At 41.2% G+C, this 19,398-nt stretch overlaps 1 protein-coding gene across 1 annotated transcript in view; it reads left to right on the top strand.

Moving 5' to 3' along the window:
- Positions 1-19,060, top strand: part of MYO3B (myosin IIIB) — a gene marked incomplete at its 3' end in the record, with an annotated part of 345,767 nt that extends 326,707 nt beyond the window's left edge. Inside the window, exons 32-34 of the mRNA XM_081095513.1 lie at positions 17,386-17,492; positions 17,867-17,913; positions 18,925-19,060. Of these exons, the coding sequence (XP_080951639.1) occupies positions 17,386-17,492; positions 17,867-17,913; positions 18,925-19,060 (290 nt within the window). The remainder of the gene's footprint in view (positions 1-17,385; positions 17,493-17,866; positions 17,914-18,924) is intronic.
- Positions 19,061-19,398: the final 338 nt, after the last annotated feature.

The raw sequence follows: 19,398 nt of genomic DNA, 5'->3' as shown, positions 1-19,398 counted from the left end.
ACTGACCCATCCAGCCTGCTGGCACTTAGCTTCCATTCCTGTTGGGGATCTGAGTTCACACTGGCAATAATAGGACTTCACAACAGTGGTTGTTGCATTTACTATCTTAAGCTGACTTTCTCCAGCCTGATTTACATGTGGGTCACCACTGGCCACTGCCCAAAATTCAGGCATGCTAGTCACCCCCATGCTCTCATTTATGATTCCACTGTTTTCTGGATTTCCTCTCCTCTGACCCGCACCTTCTCCTGCCTACCATTTCCCTTGAAGTCTTCTTGAGTGGAGCCCCATCCAGCAGGACCTGGGGATGAGGGAGGGGATAGAAGTGGAATCCATATCCTGCTAACTTGCCATTGCTATTTACATTCCCCTTGATCACCCTCTGTTCCTGTCATCTGCTGACCTCATCTTGGTCACTTCACGTTCAGTGAATGTTTGGGTATGCAATTTATCATCTTCTCTATTCCTGAATCTCACAGCCATCCAGTCTACCTAACTCCTAAACTTTACAGCTCCCTAACTCTTCAGGTCAATGACGTTTATCTTTTTTCCACCCAGGCATCTATTTCATGACTATGCTTGATCCATCACAAGTTGCTTCCCATCAAACCATAGTCTTCTTTCCTGTCAGCTCTCTCACCCCCATTAGAGCTGTTATTCTACTGTCTTCCAAGCTCTGATGGCTTCTCTTCCACTGCCTTCCAGCTACACTAGAGGTGTTACTCTGACAAACACTCTGTCTTCCACCCACTACCCAGACACCAGATTAGTCTTTCCTGCTTTGCGCTACACCCAAGACTCTGAGAGTTATTGCTGAAAAGCATCCCCATCTTAGCTGGGCCTATGACTCTTCCCCCAATACTAGTCCTATACCAGGACCTACTCCCGATCCCTTCTGCATCTACAACTTTTAGTGTGAGATTGAACAGTAGGCATTGCATTTGTTTATTTTTACCAGTTTATTTAAAAGAGACTTCTCATGTATTCTCAGGAACCCAAAATTCTAATCAGGGCTGGATTTCCATTATTTAAAGTCATGTTCACATAGTCACATGTATATACCGAAGAAAACTAAAAGTTTCATGAGAACTATCAAAGCAGCAGAAGCCCAACTACAGAAGTTTAAGGGCAGCATTCACCCATGCCTTCTGTCCACAGTGTCCTATCTCTGGGGTTCTGCATGTCTCTTTTGAAACAAGCTTTGTTCTGTGTAACTGGATCTTTAATGTGAACGCTCTCTGGCAGGATGACCAAAAATGAATGTGAATGTGTTCAAAGTTTAGGATAGGATGATTAAAAATGGTCCAGATTCAACTCTCAGAACCTTGCATTTCTGCTGGTCTGCCAAACACCTTGATTCCTTCTCCAAACGATGTCTGCTACCTGGATTAGCAGCCACCGTCACCCAACTCTGCTGACCCTGAACATGAGGGGCTACAGTGCCCTAGATCTTCCCTGTTACTTTTCTCCACCCTAGCATATAGAAACTTGCCAGAAGCTTTATGAGGATACTTTCCTACTATACGTTCTTAACAAGATCAGAGACATACATTCACCATCTAAAAACAAGTATAACCCTGAGTTCTTTTCCTTGCCTTGGCTGCTTTGTTATCAGAACTAAAGACACACCAAAAACTAATGTATGAACGACACAATAAGGAGCTGAAGTGCAATTCATCTTATAAATTCAACTCTAAAATTAAATGATTCTTACAATGAGGTTAGCAGCTTGTTCTAAATTAGTATTATAATACTAAAGATTTTAAAGATCACATGATAAGGCCTTTTATTCTGTAAGTCTAATAATCTATGATCCAAAGGAATAAAATTCTGTATTTTAAACGTTATTTTCTTTCTTACATATTTCTTTCTTACATACAAGATGGAATGGGAGGAGAAACCAAAAATCTAAAAGGAAAAAGAGAACTAAGTTAGTGACCAGGTATATGCAATATATGACATCTATGACTGCCACTTCTTTGTACAAATTGCCTTAGAATGATCTTAGAAAGTGAGCCCTGGCTTGTTATTAAATTTTCATTGTGTCAAAAATTACATCTTAAAATGAGCACCTTGGGCACTGTCTGATTTTCTTTTCTTAGTCGCAGATTGGATTATAGTGGATGTAATACAGTGACCTCAGTTACTTGGTATGAGCCCTGCCCCACACTTCAGGCCTCACACATTTGTTACCTTACTATCCAGCATGGATGTTCTGATCCCTCACTACTATCAAACCATTAGACAGGGTTTTCTGGGCTGGTCCCAACCCTGGTGCCAATGAATAGTCCTTTATGGCTAGGGATTAACCTGGAAATGTGCTACCTGGCCCTCCTCTCAAAAAGAAAGGACTGCTTTGAATATAATATCACTATTCATGTTTGTATTTTCAAGAAGGGGTCTCCTTTTTTAAAAATCCAGCTTCTACAGCCTCTTTCCTTCCAGATGGTGCATAGAGCCAAGCCTGTCAGAGACCCTTAGTCTCCTGCTGCCTTTTAATGCTGGTCCTTGATTGCTAATGACCCCCAGCTGGACTGGCTCCCCAACCCATTTAACCCCTCTCTGCTGGGTCCCCATCTCACACAGGGTGAGAGGCAGTGAGAGCGGGAAGTCGGGAGGTGCCAAGTCAGCCAGGACCTCCCGCTCTGTCAGAGCTAGTGGCACATTTCCCAGTGCCATCATGGTGTCCAAGATCGCTCCAGCGGAAAGCTCCTGTTAATATGATCTTCCCTATGTTGTCAGATGAATGCTACCAGGTTTCTGATTGTTAATATTTTATTTGACTAAGCCAAGATAACAGAGTCCCTGAAAGAGTGTTTCCTTTGGGGTCCAAGTGTTGAGGACTACTGGTATGAATCCTCTGAAATGTTGGTTTGGAAACTTAAAACTGAATTGCACTGGAACTATCTTTCAGTCTAGTCAAACTTAGTGGTCAGAGCAGCTCATATGTGTCAGTATACAAACTCACTACATGAGGCATGAGTGAAAGCAGTAATTCATTTCCTTGTCAAGGCCTAGGTCACTGTGTAACAGGAGATACCCACGTTCAGATATGCTGGGAACAGCTGTATTTAATTTGGCTAACTTGATTTGTTTCCTTGTGACATGCTGGATTGTGCTCATAGCTACACTGGTCAGGTCACCCAGAGAAAGGGGATGGAAAAGGTAAAAAAAAAAGTTGATGGCATTTTTTTGTTGTTGAAAGATCTGAGTCTAGCAGAGAGATTCAGGCTTCTTGTGCCCTCCTCATGACAAAATAACCTCCTATTAGAATAAAGGGAAGGGGAGGGCATAAGAGATCATCATTCTGTTTATTGTTGGATTTTCATTGACCTCATATCAGATTGTAAGAAAATGGGACAAATAAATTTAGTAACTTTGTATGACCTTGAAGAATTGAAGTCTAAAGTCTTGACCTGGGCAGAGACCTGAGAGCTCACTATTTTTATAAATTATGACATGTTTCTTGAATAGTTAGAACAAATGTAATTTTACAGTGTACTAAAAATTTTTTTCCAAAAGGAAGGACATGATAGGAAAAATAACCTGAAAGTAATTATTTTTCTATTTAACTTTATTTCCTCCAGATATTTCCTATTTTATTGGCTTTTTAGAGATTAAAACTGAAAGAACCAGAGAGATCTATTTTTCACCACTAATGCTGCATTGATTTCACTTTTGCATCATCTTAGTTTAATGCAAGCAAAATCACACTTGAGATTTCATTGTGGTCTACTATTCACAATCTTTACCATTTCTCACATACACACACTCACATACCTGCCATGCATTTGTGTGTACAATCTCCTCCAAATCAGGTCATTCATACTAATGACTGCTCTCTCTACATGTAAAAATATTTTAGAGTTTATGAACTTGGGTGGATGTTGTACAGCTGTACAATACTAACCTGTACATTACAGGTTTTGCTCACAGATAGGAAAAGGCTGAGTAGATGAAGTTAAAAATTCTGTCTGTTAGTCTGTCAATAACCTAATGACCCAGAAGAAGTTTCAGATTAGCCTCCCTTGAGCAGTATTGATCTTTGAATGAATTGTGTTAGAACAAGGTTCTGGTGTAGTTGTGGAGAAATTTTCCCCCTGAATCCTGAATGCGTTTTGATTGGTCTCTTTAAATTCCAACAAGCCAGTAAGGTCAAATGTTATTTATGTCCACTTCGCAGATGGAGCACTAAGCGGTCTGAACTCTATTGTCATAGCATTGTAAAGTTGGAAGGAACCCTAAAGAGCCCCTTTTCCTGCTTTCACACTGATTTCATGCACAAACATCCATCAGGCACACCTCTCATTGCACCCAGACACTCACACATTGGGAAGGAACATGACTCCAAAGAGAATAGCTCAGCATCTCCAGGTAAGAGCACATGTTAATGTACCACACAACCACCCTCTTTTGAAAAATCATGGCATTAGTCCAACCCCCTTGTTTTAAAATATGGCAGCCCAGAGGAGTAACCAAGTCACCCAAGGTCACACCAATATGTTCCAGAACTATGTAAGGCCTTCTGACCCCAAGAACAGGGCTCATTTCACTACAACTTCTAGCCCTTTACACACTAACAGCAGGAACTGGAACAAGGTCCCCAACTTAGAGAGCAAAGCATTGCTGGGAATGAATGCCCCAGGATCTCTTGTCACAAGGAATAAAGACCCCGTCACAGTTAGTTTAGTAAAACTAGCACTATCTGGTGTCCCATATCCTCAAGCACTTAAAAAGTCGTTTCAATCTTCAAAGGCATTCTTTCATTCCATTTTTATCTGCTTTTACCCAGGACATTGTTTCCTAGCTCTCAAGTAGTTCACTAGGTGATTTGCATCTCATTAGGAGCTCCAAAAATGACATCTTTCAGCCTGCTGCCTGGTGTTGTGGGTCTGCTCAGCATCAGACCTAGGGCTTAGATTTTTCATGTGGACATTTTTGGAAAAGCTGAATTAATGATGTTTTCCCACTGGGTGCAGTTTGGGTGGCCATTTAGGCCTTAATTCTTGCCTCCTTACAGAGCTGACATAAGGGAACAAGCCATTGTTGGGGAGATTACAGGTGAAGTCAGTCATTACCAAGGGAAGACATCAGGCTGGAAGGGAATAAAGCAGTTTAAAAACTCATAAATTCTTTGAAAAGATAAACAAGATTGATAAAACTTTAACCAGACTCATCAAGAAAAAAAAAAAAAAGGGAACCTTGGCCAAGTAGTTCAGTTGGTTAGAGCATTGTCTCCACACACCAAAGTTGTGGTTCGATCCCCGGTCAGGACACACAAGAACCAACTAATGAATGAGTAAATAAGTGGAACAACAAATCTCTCTCTCTCTCTCTCTCTCTCTCTCTCTCTCTCTCTCTCTCTCTTTCTCCCTCCCTCCCTTCCTTCCTCCCTCCCTCCCCCCTTCCTCTCTCTCTGTAAAAAATATATATAAATAAAAATAAATTTAAGAAAAAAAGAGAACTCAAATAAATAAAATCAGAAATGAAAAAGAACTGACACCAGAGAATACAAAGGATTATAAGAAAATATTATTAAAAAAACTACATGCCATCAAATTGGACAATCTGGAAAGAATGAATAAATTCCTGGAATATACAATTTTCCAACACTGAATCAAGAAGAAACAGAAAATCTGAACAGACCAGTTACAACTAAAAAAATCAAAACAGTAATCAAAAACTCTCAACAAACAAAAGTCGTCGACCAGATGGCTTCACAGGTGAATTTTACCAAACATTCAAAAAAGAATTAACATCTATCCTTCTCAAAGATAAAGACACTACATACAAAGAAATTATAGGCCAATATCCCTGGTTAACATAGATGCAAAATCCTCAACAAAATATAGTAAACCAAATTTAGCAATACATTAAAAGACGGGGATGTCCATTTTCACCACTCTTATTCAACACTAGAGGCCCGGTACATGAAATTCGTGCACGGGTGTGTGTGTGTGTGTGTGTGTGTGTGTGTGTGTCCCTCAGCCAAGCCTGCACCCTCTCTAATCTGGGACCCCTCGAGGGATGTCTGACTGCCCATTTAGGCCCAATCCCAGTGGGATCATTGGACCTAATGGGCAGTTGGACATCCCTCTCACAATCCACGACTGCTGGCTCCCAAATGCTCGCCTGCCTGCCTGACTGATTGCCCCTAACCGCTTCTGCCTGCCAGCCTGATCACCCCCTAACCGCTCCCCTGCCAGCCTGATCGATGCCTAACTGCTCCCCTGCCAGCCCCTAACTGCCCTCCACTGCAGGCCTGGTCACCCCTAACTGCCCTCCCCTGCAGGTCTGGTCCCCCACAACTGCCCTCCCCTGTTGGCCTGGTCCTCCCCCAACTGCCCTCCCCTACAGGCCTGATCCCCCCACAACTGCCCTCCCCTGCAGGAGCCTGACAGCCTGGAGAAGGGACCGAGAGGTTGGCTGTACCCGCGCACTCGCCGGCCTTGCCCCCACCACAGGTTGACCGCTGTGTGTGGAGTGACCAGCAGGGCGGGGGCCTTAGCCTGGCACCACTCGCATCCCCCACCACCCATCCCAGATTCCCTGTTCACCATCGGGTGATCGGAGTGGGCCAGCTGGGGAAAGGGACCGAGAGGTGGTCAGTGTGCCTCACAGTGACTGGTCAAGTGGTCGTTCTGGTCATTCCACCATTAGGGTCAATTTGCATATTATTCTTTTATTATATAGGATAGAGGCCAGTGCACTGGTGGGAGATAGCCAGCCTGCCCTGATGGGGGCCCTGGATAGGGGTGGGAGTCCCCGCTAGGGGGAGGAGGGCCAGCTGGGGCAAGGAGCCGCAGTTGTTCTAGTCTCTGGTAGTTCTAGTCATTCTGTCGTTTCAGTCTCTGGGCTTTTATTATATAGGATGATTGTCTAACCACTATGTTATACTCTTGAAGCTAATACAAAATAATATTGAATATAGACTGTAATTGAAAAATAATCTTTTTGTTTTTGTTTTTGCTAATCCTCACCTGAGGATATTTTTCCCATTGATTTTTTTTTTAGAGACAGGAAGAGAGGAAGGGAAAAGGAGGGAGAGTGAAAGAGAGAGAAGGGGAGGAAGAGAGGGAGAGAGAGAGAAACATCGATGTGAGAGAGACACATCAATTGGTTGCCTCCCACATGCAGCCCCACCAGGGCCAGGGATCAAATCTGAAACCAAGGTATGTGCCCTTGATGGGGAATCAAACCAGCAACCCTTTGGTCCATGGGCCAACACTCTAACCACTGAGCAAACCAACCAGGGTAAAAATTTTTTTAAAAGTTTTAACTCCTAGAAGCAGAGAGAGGGAGCATAATGCAAATCTTCTGATTACTATGCATAGTTAAAGGAAGGAAGGAAGGAAGGAAGGAAGGAAGGAAGGAAGGAAGGAAGGAAGGAAGGAAGGAAGAAAAAGAAAGAAAGAAAGAAAGAAAGAAAGAAAGAAAGAAAGAAAGAAAGAAAGAAAGAAAGAAAACCCATGGCAAACCATTGCTGATTCTGTATAACTGACTCTAACCTTCTGCCTTTTGAACATTTTCAACTGGTTCCAACCTCCTGAGATTCCAAAGTTTTTGCCTTACATTTGTGTATTGCTTTAAAGAAGTCCCACTTGGTGAGAATTGCTTTTCAGCTTTGACTTTCATTTATATAGCAAAGCCTCCAGAACAACCCTGAGCAACATCATTCCCCTGGAAACCAAAGATAATGTTTCCCTGGTCAGCAAAATTGTTCTCTTGGAATAGGAGGAATTTTCCCAGAGTCCAGGGAAATTAGTGTCTGCTTTGGGTTCGAGCCATTTGATACAGTTTCCTGAACAAAGCAAATACCTGGCGATACCAGGAGCCCTACTGGGGATGCTTGCCCTTCCCAGAATTCCTTCTGCCCAATCAAAACATCTCTGGTCCTACACTAGCTTTTCAAGATGGCAGTTAGCTAATTTGCAAAACGGACCCAAATTCTTAGGAAAGGGTTAAGTCCCTGGGTTTTTCGATCCTGGCTGTAGATTAAAATCATCTGGAAGGGGGCGAGGAGGAGCTCTTTTTCAACAATAGCAATGCCAGAGCCATACCCCTGACCAAATGAATTAGGATCTCCAAATGTGAGGCCAAGGCATCTGTATTTTTAAAAAGCACTTCAAGTGATTCTGATCTGCAATCAGGGTGGAGAACCACTCTCATATAACCAGAATTACAACCCTTAGGAGCACCTGCTCTGCCTTAGGCAGCATGTTTTTCTCTTTTATACATTATCTGTCACCCTCACTACAACCCTACTTGAATGATCATCATCACCAAGTTCAGACCGCTAATAAGTGCTAGGGCAGTAGTTCTCAACCTTGGCTGCACATTAGAATCACCTGGGAATCCTTTTAAAATCCTGATTTCTGGGCCTCATACTCCGGAAATTCTGTTTCTTTGTTATGGGGTGGGGCCACAACATTAGTAACAAAGAAATAGAATTTCCGGAGGATGTGGCCCAGAAATCAGGATTTTTAAAAGATTCCCAGATGATCCTAATGTGCAGCCAAGGTTGAGAACCACTGTGCTAGAGGGAGATTCATACTCATGTTTTTCTGACTCTGCTGCTTTTCCTTTCTTTCCTTATTTCTCAAAGTGTGAGACATGGGCCATTGGTGGTTTTCAAATTCATTTAAAATGGTGGGTGAATGTGACATTAAATGACACTGAATCATGTAAAAGAAAATTACTTCTTTTTCAATTCTTAGTTTAAATTCTTCAAATTTAAGATGAAAGTTATGGTGCTGGTAGTATGCTGCCAAGTCTTCTCACATTTACTCACCTCTCTTTTTAACAAATCTTTTAAAAAGCCCAGAATATTTTGTGGGAAACAGAATCTAGCTCAGGTGTGATAATATTGTTTTGTTTTCATTGAATTTACTTTAGGGTTTACTTTTATTTATGGCAAATGTTGCCCCTGCTCTTTCATTTTCAGTAATGAATAAAGTTTCATTTTTAAAGAAATGTATTTAAATAAAAAATGAAATTAGTTTTTTAATATTAAACAATAGTACAGGTATCTTGAATATAGCAAAACAGGTTTAAGTGGTAGATGAATGACAGAAGTTTGAGAAATACTTCCTTACAACATGCTAACTTTAAAAGTAGTCATCTCCCCTGGCTGGTGTGGCTCAGTGGTTGAGCATCAACCCATGAACCAGGAAGTCACTGGTTCAATTTCCAGTCAGGGCACATGCCTAGGTTGCGGGCTTGATCCCCAGTAGAGGGTGTTCAGGAGGCAACCGATCAATATGTTTCTTTCTCATCCATGTTTCTATCTCTCTATCCCTCGCATTTCTCTCTCTCCAAAAAAAATCAATAAAAACATATTTTTAAAATAAATAAATAAATAAATAAAATAAAAGTAGGCATCTCCACACCTGTCACACCAGATAGGCAAACACTTGTTTCAGCCAAGACCTATGAACTTTGTGGTTGCTTTTAGCAAAGGTGGAATCCTGAAACAAAAGGCTAATAAATGTGGAGAGTGGGAAAGGGTGTACATTCACTCTCAAGTAATCAATGAAATGCAAATCAAAGCACAATTGGCATGCCACTTTTTCACCTATTGAACTGTCAGACTTTTTCTTACTGCTGTCCCATCTTTAAGAAACAGGTAATCTCAGGTACAGGTGGTAGAAGGATAGTTTGCTATACACTTTCTGGATGGCAATTGGAAATACAAATCATAAATTTTTAAAGTATGAATACTCTTTGGGCGGTAACTCTATTTATAGGAATTTATCCTAAGAAAATAATCAAAGATCAAACCGTTATCTGTGGAAGTAGAGTTCTTGGGGTACCACAAGGAAAAGAATTTCCTGAAGTCCCCACAGGAGCATGGCGTTTCATGGAAAGCTTTATTGATGATGTAAAATCAAGGGGGTTCCCCTCCAACGTCCTATCTCTGTCTGTCCCTCCATGGAAAAGGTCCAATCTTGTCTTCAGCAAGGCTGGAATAAAAACCAGTGTCCTGAGTTTCTGTTCCATACTACAGCCCAGTCCAGCATCTGACTAGCTTAGCTTGTGTTCCCAGCTGCAGTCCATTGCATGTGAGGTCTGCACAGCATGGCCATGGGCCAAGTGGTTGCTTAAAGCCATATGGCTATGGAGAGAGAAGAGGTGAGTACACAGGTGAGTGCAAGTCACAGAGCAAGAGAGCAAGCACGAACAAGAATGCAAGAGAAAGGGAACTCTTTGGGGAGTTTAACCTTCAAAGATTTTTCAGGCTTGCATTGGGTCCACCCCCTGGCCAATTTATTGTTCCACAGGCTAGACTGACAGGCAAGCACCTTATCTTTATCACCCCAACTTTATCGAGCATGCACCTATCTCCCTCTTTGCTGGATCCCTTCCCGCAGTGATCTGCAGGGAATGGACCAGTGGCTCCCTGGGGAGCGTGAAGTTATAGCTTCCTGGTGAAGCTGCCCAGATGGCCATGCTGACAATGTCTGACTCCCCTTTGCTCTCATCCTACTATTAATACTAATAAACCAGCTAGCTAATTACAATGATAACAAAACTATATATATATATGTACATATATTCCTCAAAGTATTACTTGTTATAGAAAAACATTGCCTCGAATAGGACATTATGTAAATTACTCATGGATCATCTATTAAATGAAATACCATACAACAATTAGAATAATCTGGAATACAGATAAGAAACTTGTTCCAACATTTGCTCTAGTGTGAGGTTGGGATAAGGAGGTAGGACAAAAGATGGACTTTTCACTGCTTAACTTATTTGTGCATTATATTCACTCATTGTTTTTTTAAAACGCCAACTATACTTCAATTAAAAAAAATGTTTAAATGTAACTCTAAAAGAAAGATACTATTTTTAAAGTAGATTAATATCATGGAAAATATTTATGACTCTATTGTTAAGTGGGAGAAGCAGTAACAAATTACTGTAGGTGAATACTGATATTTGCGGGGGATGGGAATGTTAAAAGAAGTAAATGCATATTCCCAGAAAAATATCGAAAGGATAAAGTACTAATGAACTTCCTTTTTAAGAGGCTGACTTTCTCTCCCTCCTTTTTAGACTACAGATTCTCCAGATGTGTTCCAGCATAGAAAAGGCCCTCTTCCTGTTGGAAGCCTTGGCAATAATATCCCAACTTACAAAAGCAAAGAGTAGGCTACATAGATGGGGCAGATCTTAACAAGAATGATGAACAGTTACCATTCATTCATTCATTCATTATTTGGGTGTGTGCCAAACCCTGAACTATGAAACAGTTTCAGGGAAAATTATTACCACTTCCCTAACTATTAAGAGGAAAATTCCTTATAGACAATTTATAACTCTGCCATCTTCCACGGGCACTAATTTAACTCAGGGATGTTTTCTTTGTAGCCGTTTTACAATTTTGAAGAAGATTGTTGACGACATAACATGGCAACTGGGAAAATGTGTAGCCTTCCTTTCATCTTAGAAAGGAAAATCTGAATTGCATTCACCCCAAGAGAAAATCTCTCTTCTGGTTGTGTTTGTGTGTTTTACAAAAACCCACTGAATTCCTCAGTCCCTCCTGAAGTCAGACATGGAAAGGTAAAAAAAACTTGTAAGAACATCTCAGTAAAAAAACACGCATCATAATAGATGGCCTAGACCTTGGGATTTAGAATCAAAAGGCCTGAGTTCTAGCCCTGGCTCTGAAGGGAGACTGGCAGAGGGGCCCACGCTCCCTGGGCCTCAGACCCCACAGATGGAAAAGCAAGGGGCCTTTGTCAGCAGGATGTTGGGAAACCTGAATGCTCAGTTGGACTTTGCCTCTGACCTGCGGTGTGATCGCTGAATCTCCCTATGCCTCTGCTGCCTCTCTGGGGTTAACAAATGAGATGAAATAAAGAAAAAGATACTTTGCAAAACAAGATTTGCTACCTACAAATGACATGGCAGGGAGAAGAAGCACAGAGCTGGAGAAGGCAGGTCCTCTCATTGGAAGCTATTTCATGGAAGTGTCCACTGGAGTACCAGGTAGCATGGTCAACTATCATTAAGGAGAGAGATCATTCAACTGACAGCTGGGCTACTATCCCCTCCAACTGACCCGAGAACTTTGGTCAGAGAAATTCTGTGCCTCCCCTTAGGCACGGAGTTGACAGAGCTCTATACATTAGTCACATAATTTCAAATCTACTCAAATGCCCCCCACGGGGTGTATATCTCATAACTCCATTTGGGATTTGCTATCTGTAAATCTAAACACAGAGCACTCTGCTTCAAGGAAATGTTTTCTTGGCAAGTGACTCTGAGAATGCCTCACCCACAAATGGCAACCAGATTGCAGTCGTACTACTCAGAACGTATCCACGCCTGCTGAGGCCTCCAGGGAAGGCGCAAAGGACTATGGCTCCCTTAGTGTGCTCTCTCCCAGGAACCCTGCTCACTGCCTGTCCATTCCTCGGGGGCTTGGAAATCATACTTCCCCACCAGGCCAGGATAGCTGGACTGTATGCCCCATCCTGCTCTCCATTGTGGTTGTTCTTCCTTCACTGTAATCCTGCTAGGAAATTTACCAGAACTCGCACATCTGTAGTGGATGATGACAATTGAAACACTAAGTGTCAGGGGACAATGTTGGGAAGGGCATTTGTAGCCAAAATAGCCATAACTCAGCAGGTCAAATAGAGTAGAGGAAGTCATTTCCTTCTTCATCTCAGACCTTAGAGGAGAACAGAATGCCTCAGCTGTGATTTAAATTGTGCTTGAATTAGGGTTGCTACACTTAAGGGATGGGGGTTGGGGGGGGGGAGAAGGCACCCAGCTAGATTTGAATTTCAGATAAACAACCAATCACTTCTTAATATAAGTGTGTCCCAAATATTACAAAGGATGTACTTACATTTAAAAAGTATTGGTTATCTGAAATTCATATTTAACTGGGTAGCCTGGCAACTCTAGCTTGGGTATACCTGCATGTTCAATAAAGAGAACTGAAATATTGAATTTCCAAACCAGTTGCTGAAGTTATGTTATGAAGCCATCGATTGAATTCAGCTATTGGTCTCTCACCAAGGCCTTGGCCAACTGTGCAGCCACAATGTGTGATGATTTCGGATTAGAGAGAAAGGAGTATGCATTTCTCACGCTCCTGAAACTCCATTCCAATTTCTCCCATTTTCTGGCAGATTTATCTCCAGTTTCCTGTGAGGTTCTGTGACGACTCGAAAGAGAAAGATGTTCAAGGTCTCAAATATGAAATCAGAAGGTGCTGGGTGGGGGAGTGTAGGGAGTCTTGTAACAGAGAGGCCTATGTTCAATACAAACTGGTATTCATGACAAATATACTTTCAAGAAGCACTACAGGGAGGGATCCTCATGGATTACAAACTGGAGAGTTTGGCTCGGCTTACAAACATGTAAGGTGGAAATCAGCCACTTTCAGAATATGAACTTCATTGTCTCCAGAGTAAATGACGGATATTCTGATGTGTATCTTCAAACTTGGATTGCCCAGTTTATCTACAAAAACTAGTCAAGTGAAATAGGTAATTGCCAGGTAACCATACTGTTTTGTAACTCAGAAGCAAACTGGCTCAAAAGCTGACAGACAGGGGTTCAGGCTTCCATTCTGACACTTACAGAGTAGACTTTTTTTACCTATAGTTTCTTCATCTTTTGAAAGACAGAAGAATTTTTGTCCTACATGCCTCATCGATTTTTGTTTATTTTTAAACTTTTTTTATTTTTTAATTATTTTTTTATTGATTTTTGAGAGAGAGAGAAGAAGGGGAGTAGTGAGAGAGTGATAGAAACATTGATGAGAGTGAAACATTGATTGGCTGCCTCCTGCATGCCCCCTACTGGGAATCCAGCAGCAACCTGGACATGTGCTCAGCCCAGGAACCAAACCAGTGACCTCTTAGTGCATGGGTCAATGCTCAACCACTGAGCCACACGGGTTGGGCTATTTTTAAATTTTTATCAGAAAAATCATCATAAACTTCTCAATGTGCATACGTGTTTGGGTTTAATCAATGTGCTATATGCTATTTGTGTTTTGTTTCTTTTTCTGGATTTTGAACTTTCATCTATCAGCACCATACCCATATTTATCCTTATTGATATCTTCATGGTATATCATATTTATATCTTGGAGTTAACTTCTCCCCAATTACTAAATACTTATGTTTCTAGCTTTTTTTCTACTACAAAAGGTGCTGTCATATCCATCTTCATACAGATCCTCTTTTTTTTATTTTTGGTTTAACTTGTTGCAACATGTTCAGCTTTTGTTATAGTTTGTCAAGTTGTACTTCAGGGGAGGTGGAACCTATGGGCCAGTGTACCTGAGGCTTCTCCCACAAGGTCTTTTGACTTTTTGGCTTATCCTAATTAATAGAAAGGAAGTAATAATTATTTTAATTAAAGCTCTGGCTGAACATTTTTCAATATATTTTTTCATAATTGCATTTCAATATATATGAATATGCCTGTCTTTCTCTTGATTCAGGCTTTCCACATTCTGGATTGTAGACTTTTGTGTGTATTTATTTTTTTCATTGTTTTTATCTTTCTGTTGCACTTCCTCTCATCTTAGTTTTGTTACTGTCCATCATATAGAATAATTTACTTTAATATAATCAAACCTCCTTGTCTCTATCTTCTTCCACAGTTTAAAAAAAAAACAAGATATTTCATTTCCTTCTAAGATTTTTATGGGAATGTTTAAAATGTCTATATAACTCATCTGGAATTTATTGCGGCCTGTGAGAATCAAGAGGTATATTGAGAAAAGTAAAAAATTTAGAAATTAAAAAAACAATACTAATTTCTGTCCATCAGCATTAGCTTATGGCCTTAAGCAAGTCACTTACGTCTTCTAATTCAGTGTTCTCTATTAGACTGAAGGCAAGGACCTTGTCTTATTTCTCTTTATCTTCCCCACAATATCCAGCAAAGTACCTTACATTTTGGGACTTTGTGATAAGGTTTGTGTTTAAGTTATATTTTTTGCATATTGCTATCAAATTATTTTAACAGCACTCGTTGAATCATGATTCATATCCCAATTATTTATTTGGTTGCTTATGATTGGTCATGTATCAATGACACTCAGATTTGCCCCAATGGCAAAGCACCTAAGAGTTCTAGCACTCTTTGCAAAACATCTGAAATACGGAGATATTAAAGGTAAAATAATGAAAATGAAAATTTGCCCTAACTGGTTTGGCTCAGTGGATAGAGCGTCGGCCTGCGGACTGAAGGGTTCCAGGTTTGATTCCGGTCAAGGGCATATACCTTGGTTGCAGGCACATCCCCAGTAGGGGGTGTGCAGGAGGCAGCTGATCGATGTTTCTCTCTCATCGATGTTTCTAACTCTCTATCCCTCTCCCTTCTTCTCTGTATAGTATAGACATCACATATTTGTTTGTTTTAAATTTATGGTAGAAATTTTCAAATTGAGAAAATTCTATCCAAAAATTTAATTCCTTCTAATAATCAGGTAAGGAAAATCTTGGAACAACAAGTTGTTCAAGAGCAAAAGTTGAAAACCACATCTTATATTAGGCATTCCCAGTTGAGAATATAAATAAAAGCCTCTGATCAAGTATAAACACTATATAAATATGAAGTTCAGCGAAACCAAGCTGAACTCCAAAACTCTTTAAGATTAGTCTTTTGAGTTGACAAGGTTGGAATTCCTATACCATTAGAAAGTCTAAAGGAGATACATGTCAGATCTCCAGTGCATGTTCACACCAGCAACCTTAACTCTAAATGCTTCTGCTTATCAATTTATAAACCAGAAGAGAAGCACAAAAGGACCTCACAACCTCACGTTCTACCACAGTAAAGACTATGGATTTTGCAAAGCAAGCAGGAGCTGGGTATGTTGGAACTATCAGAGGAAAAAAAGAAAAAAACAACAACATTTCAACTCTGGATTCCTTGTACTCTGAGGATGATGATAACCAGTGTAAGAGGCTGGAGTCCTGTCCTCTGCACAGACTTCCTGGAGATGGGGACAGGGTTGTCTGCTAAGGCTACCAGACCCCTTCTGCCAGTAGCATCACTTTGCTATGCTAATTAATATTTTTTCATGGAGCTTACTTTTACTAAGACATTTGACTTTTAAAAAAAGGATAATGTTTTGTGTTAAGAAAGACAATATGCTGTTGTTTGTTGTTGTTTTTTACTGCTAGAACAGGAGCTAAAGATCTAGGGTTGGGTTCCCACTCTGCCACTTGATCTGGGATGAGTCATTCCACATTTGTAGACCTCCGTTTCCTTTTCTGGGAGGAAGAAAAAAGAGTATTTAGAATGGACAGTTTCTAAAATCCTGTATCTTTCCAAAAGTCTTGTTCAAATATAAATATGTTCCAATTAAAGAAAAAGAAAAATGCAAGACTTCCTACTTCAGAAACTGATAATTCACTATTCATAATGGTCCTTGCTGAGTCGTTCTTCACTTAGAAATTCCCCCTAAATTTCCTTAAATTGTAGGAATCTCTAGTGAAGTCAAACTGTGACTACAAATCTCCAACTCTTTTTTATGAATAATTAGTTTATGATATACACTTGGTCTGTGAAAATGATGTCTCTTCTCTAGACTATGACATTCGTGAACAAGATTCTACGGCAGTTGTGTGTATGTTGACAAGAAGTTAGAACTGCTGAACCCTAGATATAGTGCCAAAAAGACAGCCGATTCCACAAAAATCATCTGCCTGGAAGGGCAATAAATCATGACCTCATTGAACACGTGGTTTCTTCACCCCCAGGGCACTCTTGGTCCAGGATTCTGAAATTAGGACTAACACAAAGAGACTGCTCCATGAAATCGGGCAATCATCCTTTTCCCCCTTCTCCCTTGCACTACCTCCAGAGACTGCACGGATCAATGGCATTGTTCAAAGCATTTCAGTAAATACTAGCTCAAGCCATTTTCCTACAAAATGTATCCCACCAAAAAGTTTGCTTCTCCTCTACTCACGAGTGTGTGCGCTCCAGATGTCTTTGAACTCTCACTGTCGGATGTGGTACAGACCATCCCAGATTGCCTTCGTTGTCCTGAGTTATCTCACTAAAGGCACTTTCTACTCTGCAAAGGCTGCTCACCACCCTCTCCTCCCGCATGGACAAACCAGCTTGCTTTATGTCACTCTTGACTGCTGATTCAGATAAAAAAAAAGATGAAGGCAAAGTTACAGACAGCATCCCTTGTTTACTCTTAGGAACCCCTGTGTGTTTGGTTTTTTAGGATAATATTTCTCTAATAATAGCAAAGCTCTACCATGTCCGTTAAAATGAGACACAGTTTCTACTACGTGCATTTATATGAAGAGAAATGTTTCACGTAATTTTCCCAAAACCTCGGATGGTTTACAGTAAAGTTTTGCTATCTTGTTGCAGGTTCAGAAAATGGTCTTGCACAGAAGCAGCGAACACCTCGCCGAAGATGTCAGCAGCCCAAAATGCTGAGTAGCCCTGAGGACACCATGTACTATAACCAGTTAAATGTGAGTTCAAAGTGGCCATAAAGCTGTTTCACCGGCTTTGTTTCCAGTTAATAATTCTGTTATTAATACCTGTTCCAGCCCCTCCAGCCCCACCCCCACCCTCTTATGCTCTCGTCTTGAACATGTGCTTAGGCTCTTTATCTGTTGCTTTCATGTCAGGATGTCTGCCTTCACGGTGAATAATTGATGTGGTTTATCAAAGACGAGCAAGATGCATGCTTCATCAGGCTCACTTGAGCCCTTTGATCAAAAAAATTATGCTGTGACTTCTGATATTATCAGCATCTGCTTGCATTCAACACAAAATCACTTTGAATTAAAAATTAACGACTTGCTTCTTTGCTTTGACTGTGTGTTCTTGGCCCTCTCCACAGGGAACTCTAGAATATCAAGGGAGCAAGAGGAAGCCAAGAAAACTTGGGTAAATATCTGTCTTCTTAGTTCTAAGCAACTGTAAACAGAAGGGGTCCTTTGTGATATTACAGAAAATGCAAAACTTTCCTGAGAGGCTTCTCAAAAATATGCAATGGGTATAGCCCCGCTCTTGTTGACACTGGAAACTACTTTTCACAGTAGCAAGTATACAAAACTTGAATCTATTCTGTCTGAAAAGGCTGGAATTGCCATCGAAAGGCAAATGTTATTTCTCAGGGAATTGTACTTTCCTCTAAGTGGAGACATAGCAGATTGTATAAAACTCTCCCACAAACAAGATCACTCCACACAGGGCAAATAGGTGGCTTCTCCTATATTAACCCACCCCTGAGCCTTAAAGGTACAGGAAAATTTCCTCCAGTGGTTTGACGCGGCAGTTCTCAACCTGTGGGTCGCAACCCCTTTGGCGGTTGAATGACCCTTTCACAGGGGTCACCTAAGACCATCCTGCATATCAGATATTTACATTACGATTCATAACAGTAGCAACATTACAGTTACGAAGTAGCAACGAAAATAATTTTATGGTTGGGTCACAACAAGAAGAACTATATGTAAAGGGCCAGAAGGTTGAGAACCACTGTTCTAAGGAGTTTGAGCTCATTTAATTATTAGCACCTCAATTGAGAATAAGAAAGAGGTAGGTCATTAGTACTAGTTTAAGAACTGGAGGAGGTCAGGAGGGGAACTTTCTCACCTGGAGGAAAGCAGATGGAGAAAGGCCAGATAATTCACATACATCAAGTTGCAATATGATCACCATTTCCAAACACCACTACATTGGGCCATTATCAGTGTGTGACTCAGAGGTGAAAGGCTTTGCGTATCAGACCCCAGTTCCTCTGTGCTGCAGGACTCTGGGCTGCCCTAAGCTATCCTTCTCCCATCCCAGCCCCAGCGTTGGGACCCAACCCTGCTCCAAGTACTCAAACAACTTTAGGTACCCCAGAGATGGCTGTGGCATTTCTTCTTCTACCGAAACTCTTCTTTGTTGCAGCCAAGTCAAAGTGCTTGATGGTGAAGATGAATATTACAAATCTCTGTCACCCATGGACTCGACCCTTGAGGAAGACAACTCAGCCCACCCTTTCTTTTTTCCCTCGTCCCCAAAAGGAGCATCTGCTCAGCACTGAGCTGTCCTTCCGGAGCCTCAAGTCTGCTGAGGGTAAGCACAGTCATGGTAATTGACTGGTTGTCATTTAATAAGAAAGCACTGCAGTGGGTTCAGCCTCTGTGGCTACAGGCTGGAGCCTTACTGAACAACTTTCAGATTCTTAACCATTTTCTCCTACCTCCATCACCTTCCCCACATTTGTTCTGCAGCTTGAACTGAGTAATCCCTTCTCTTCTCAAACTATGAGTCTCTTGGGGACACAGAGTGGACCTCCACTGCAGTCATAACCATCTTTCACGCCCCCATCTAAAAGGGTAACAATCTCACCATCAGCCAATTGTGGACACTGATCATATT

The sequence above is a fragment of the Myotis nattereri genome (genome assembly GCF_964212035.1).
Source record: "Myotis nattereri genome assembly, chromosome: 7".
Classification (NCBI taxonomy): Eukaryota; Metazoa; Chordata; class Mammalia; order Chiroptera; family Vespertilionidae; genus Myotis; species Myotis nattereri.
This window is presented reverse-complemented; position numbering and strand designations above follow the sequence as displayed.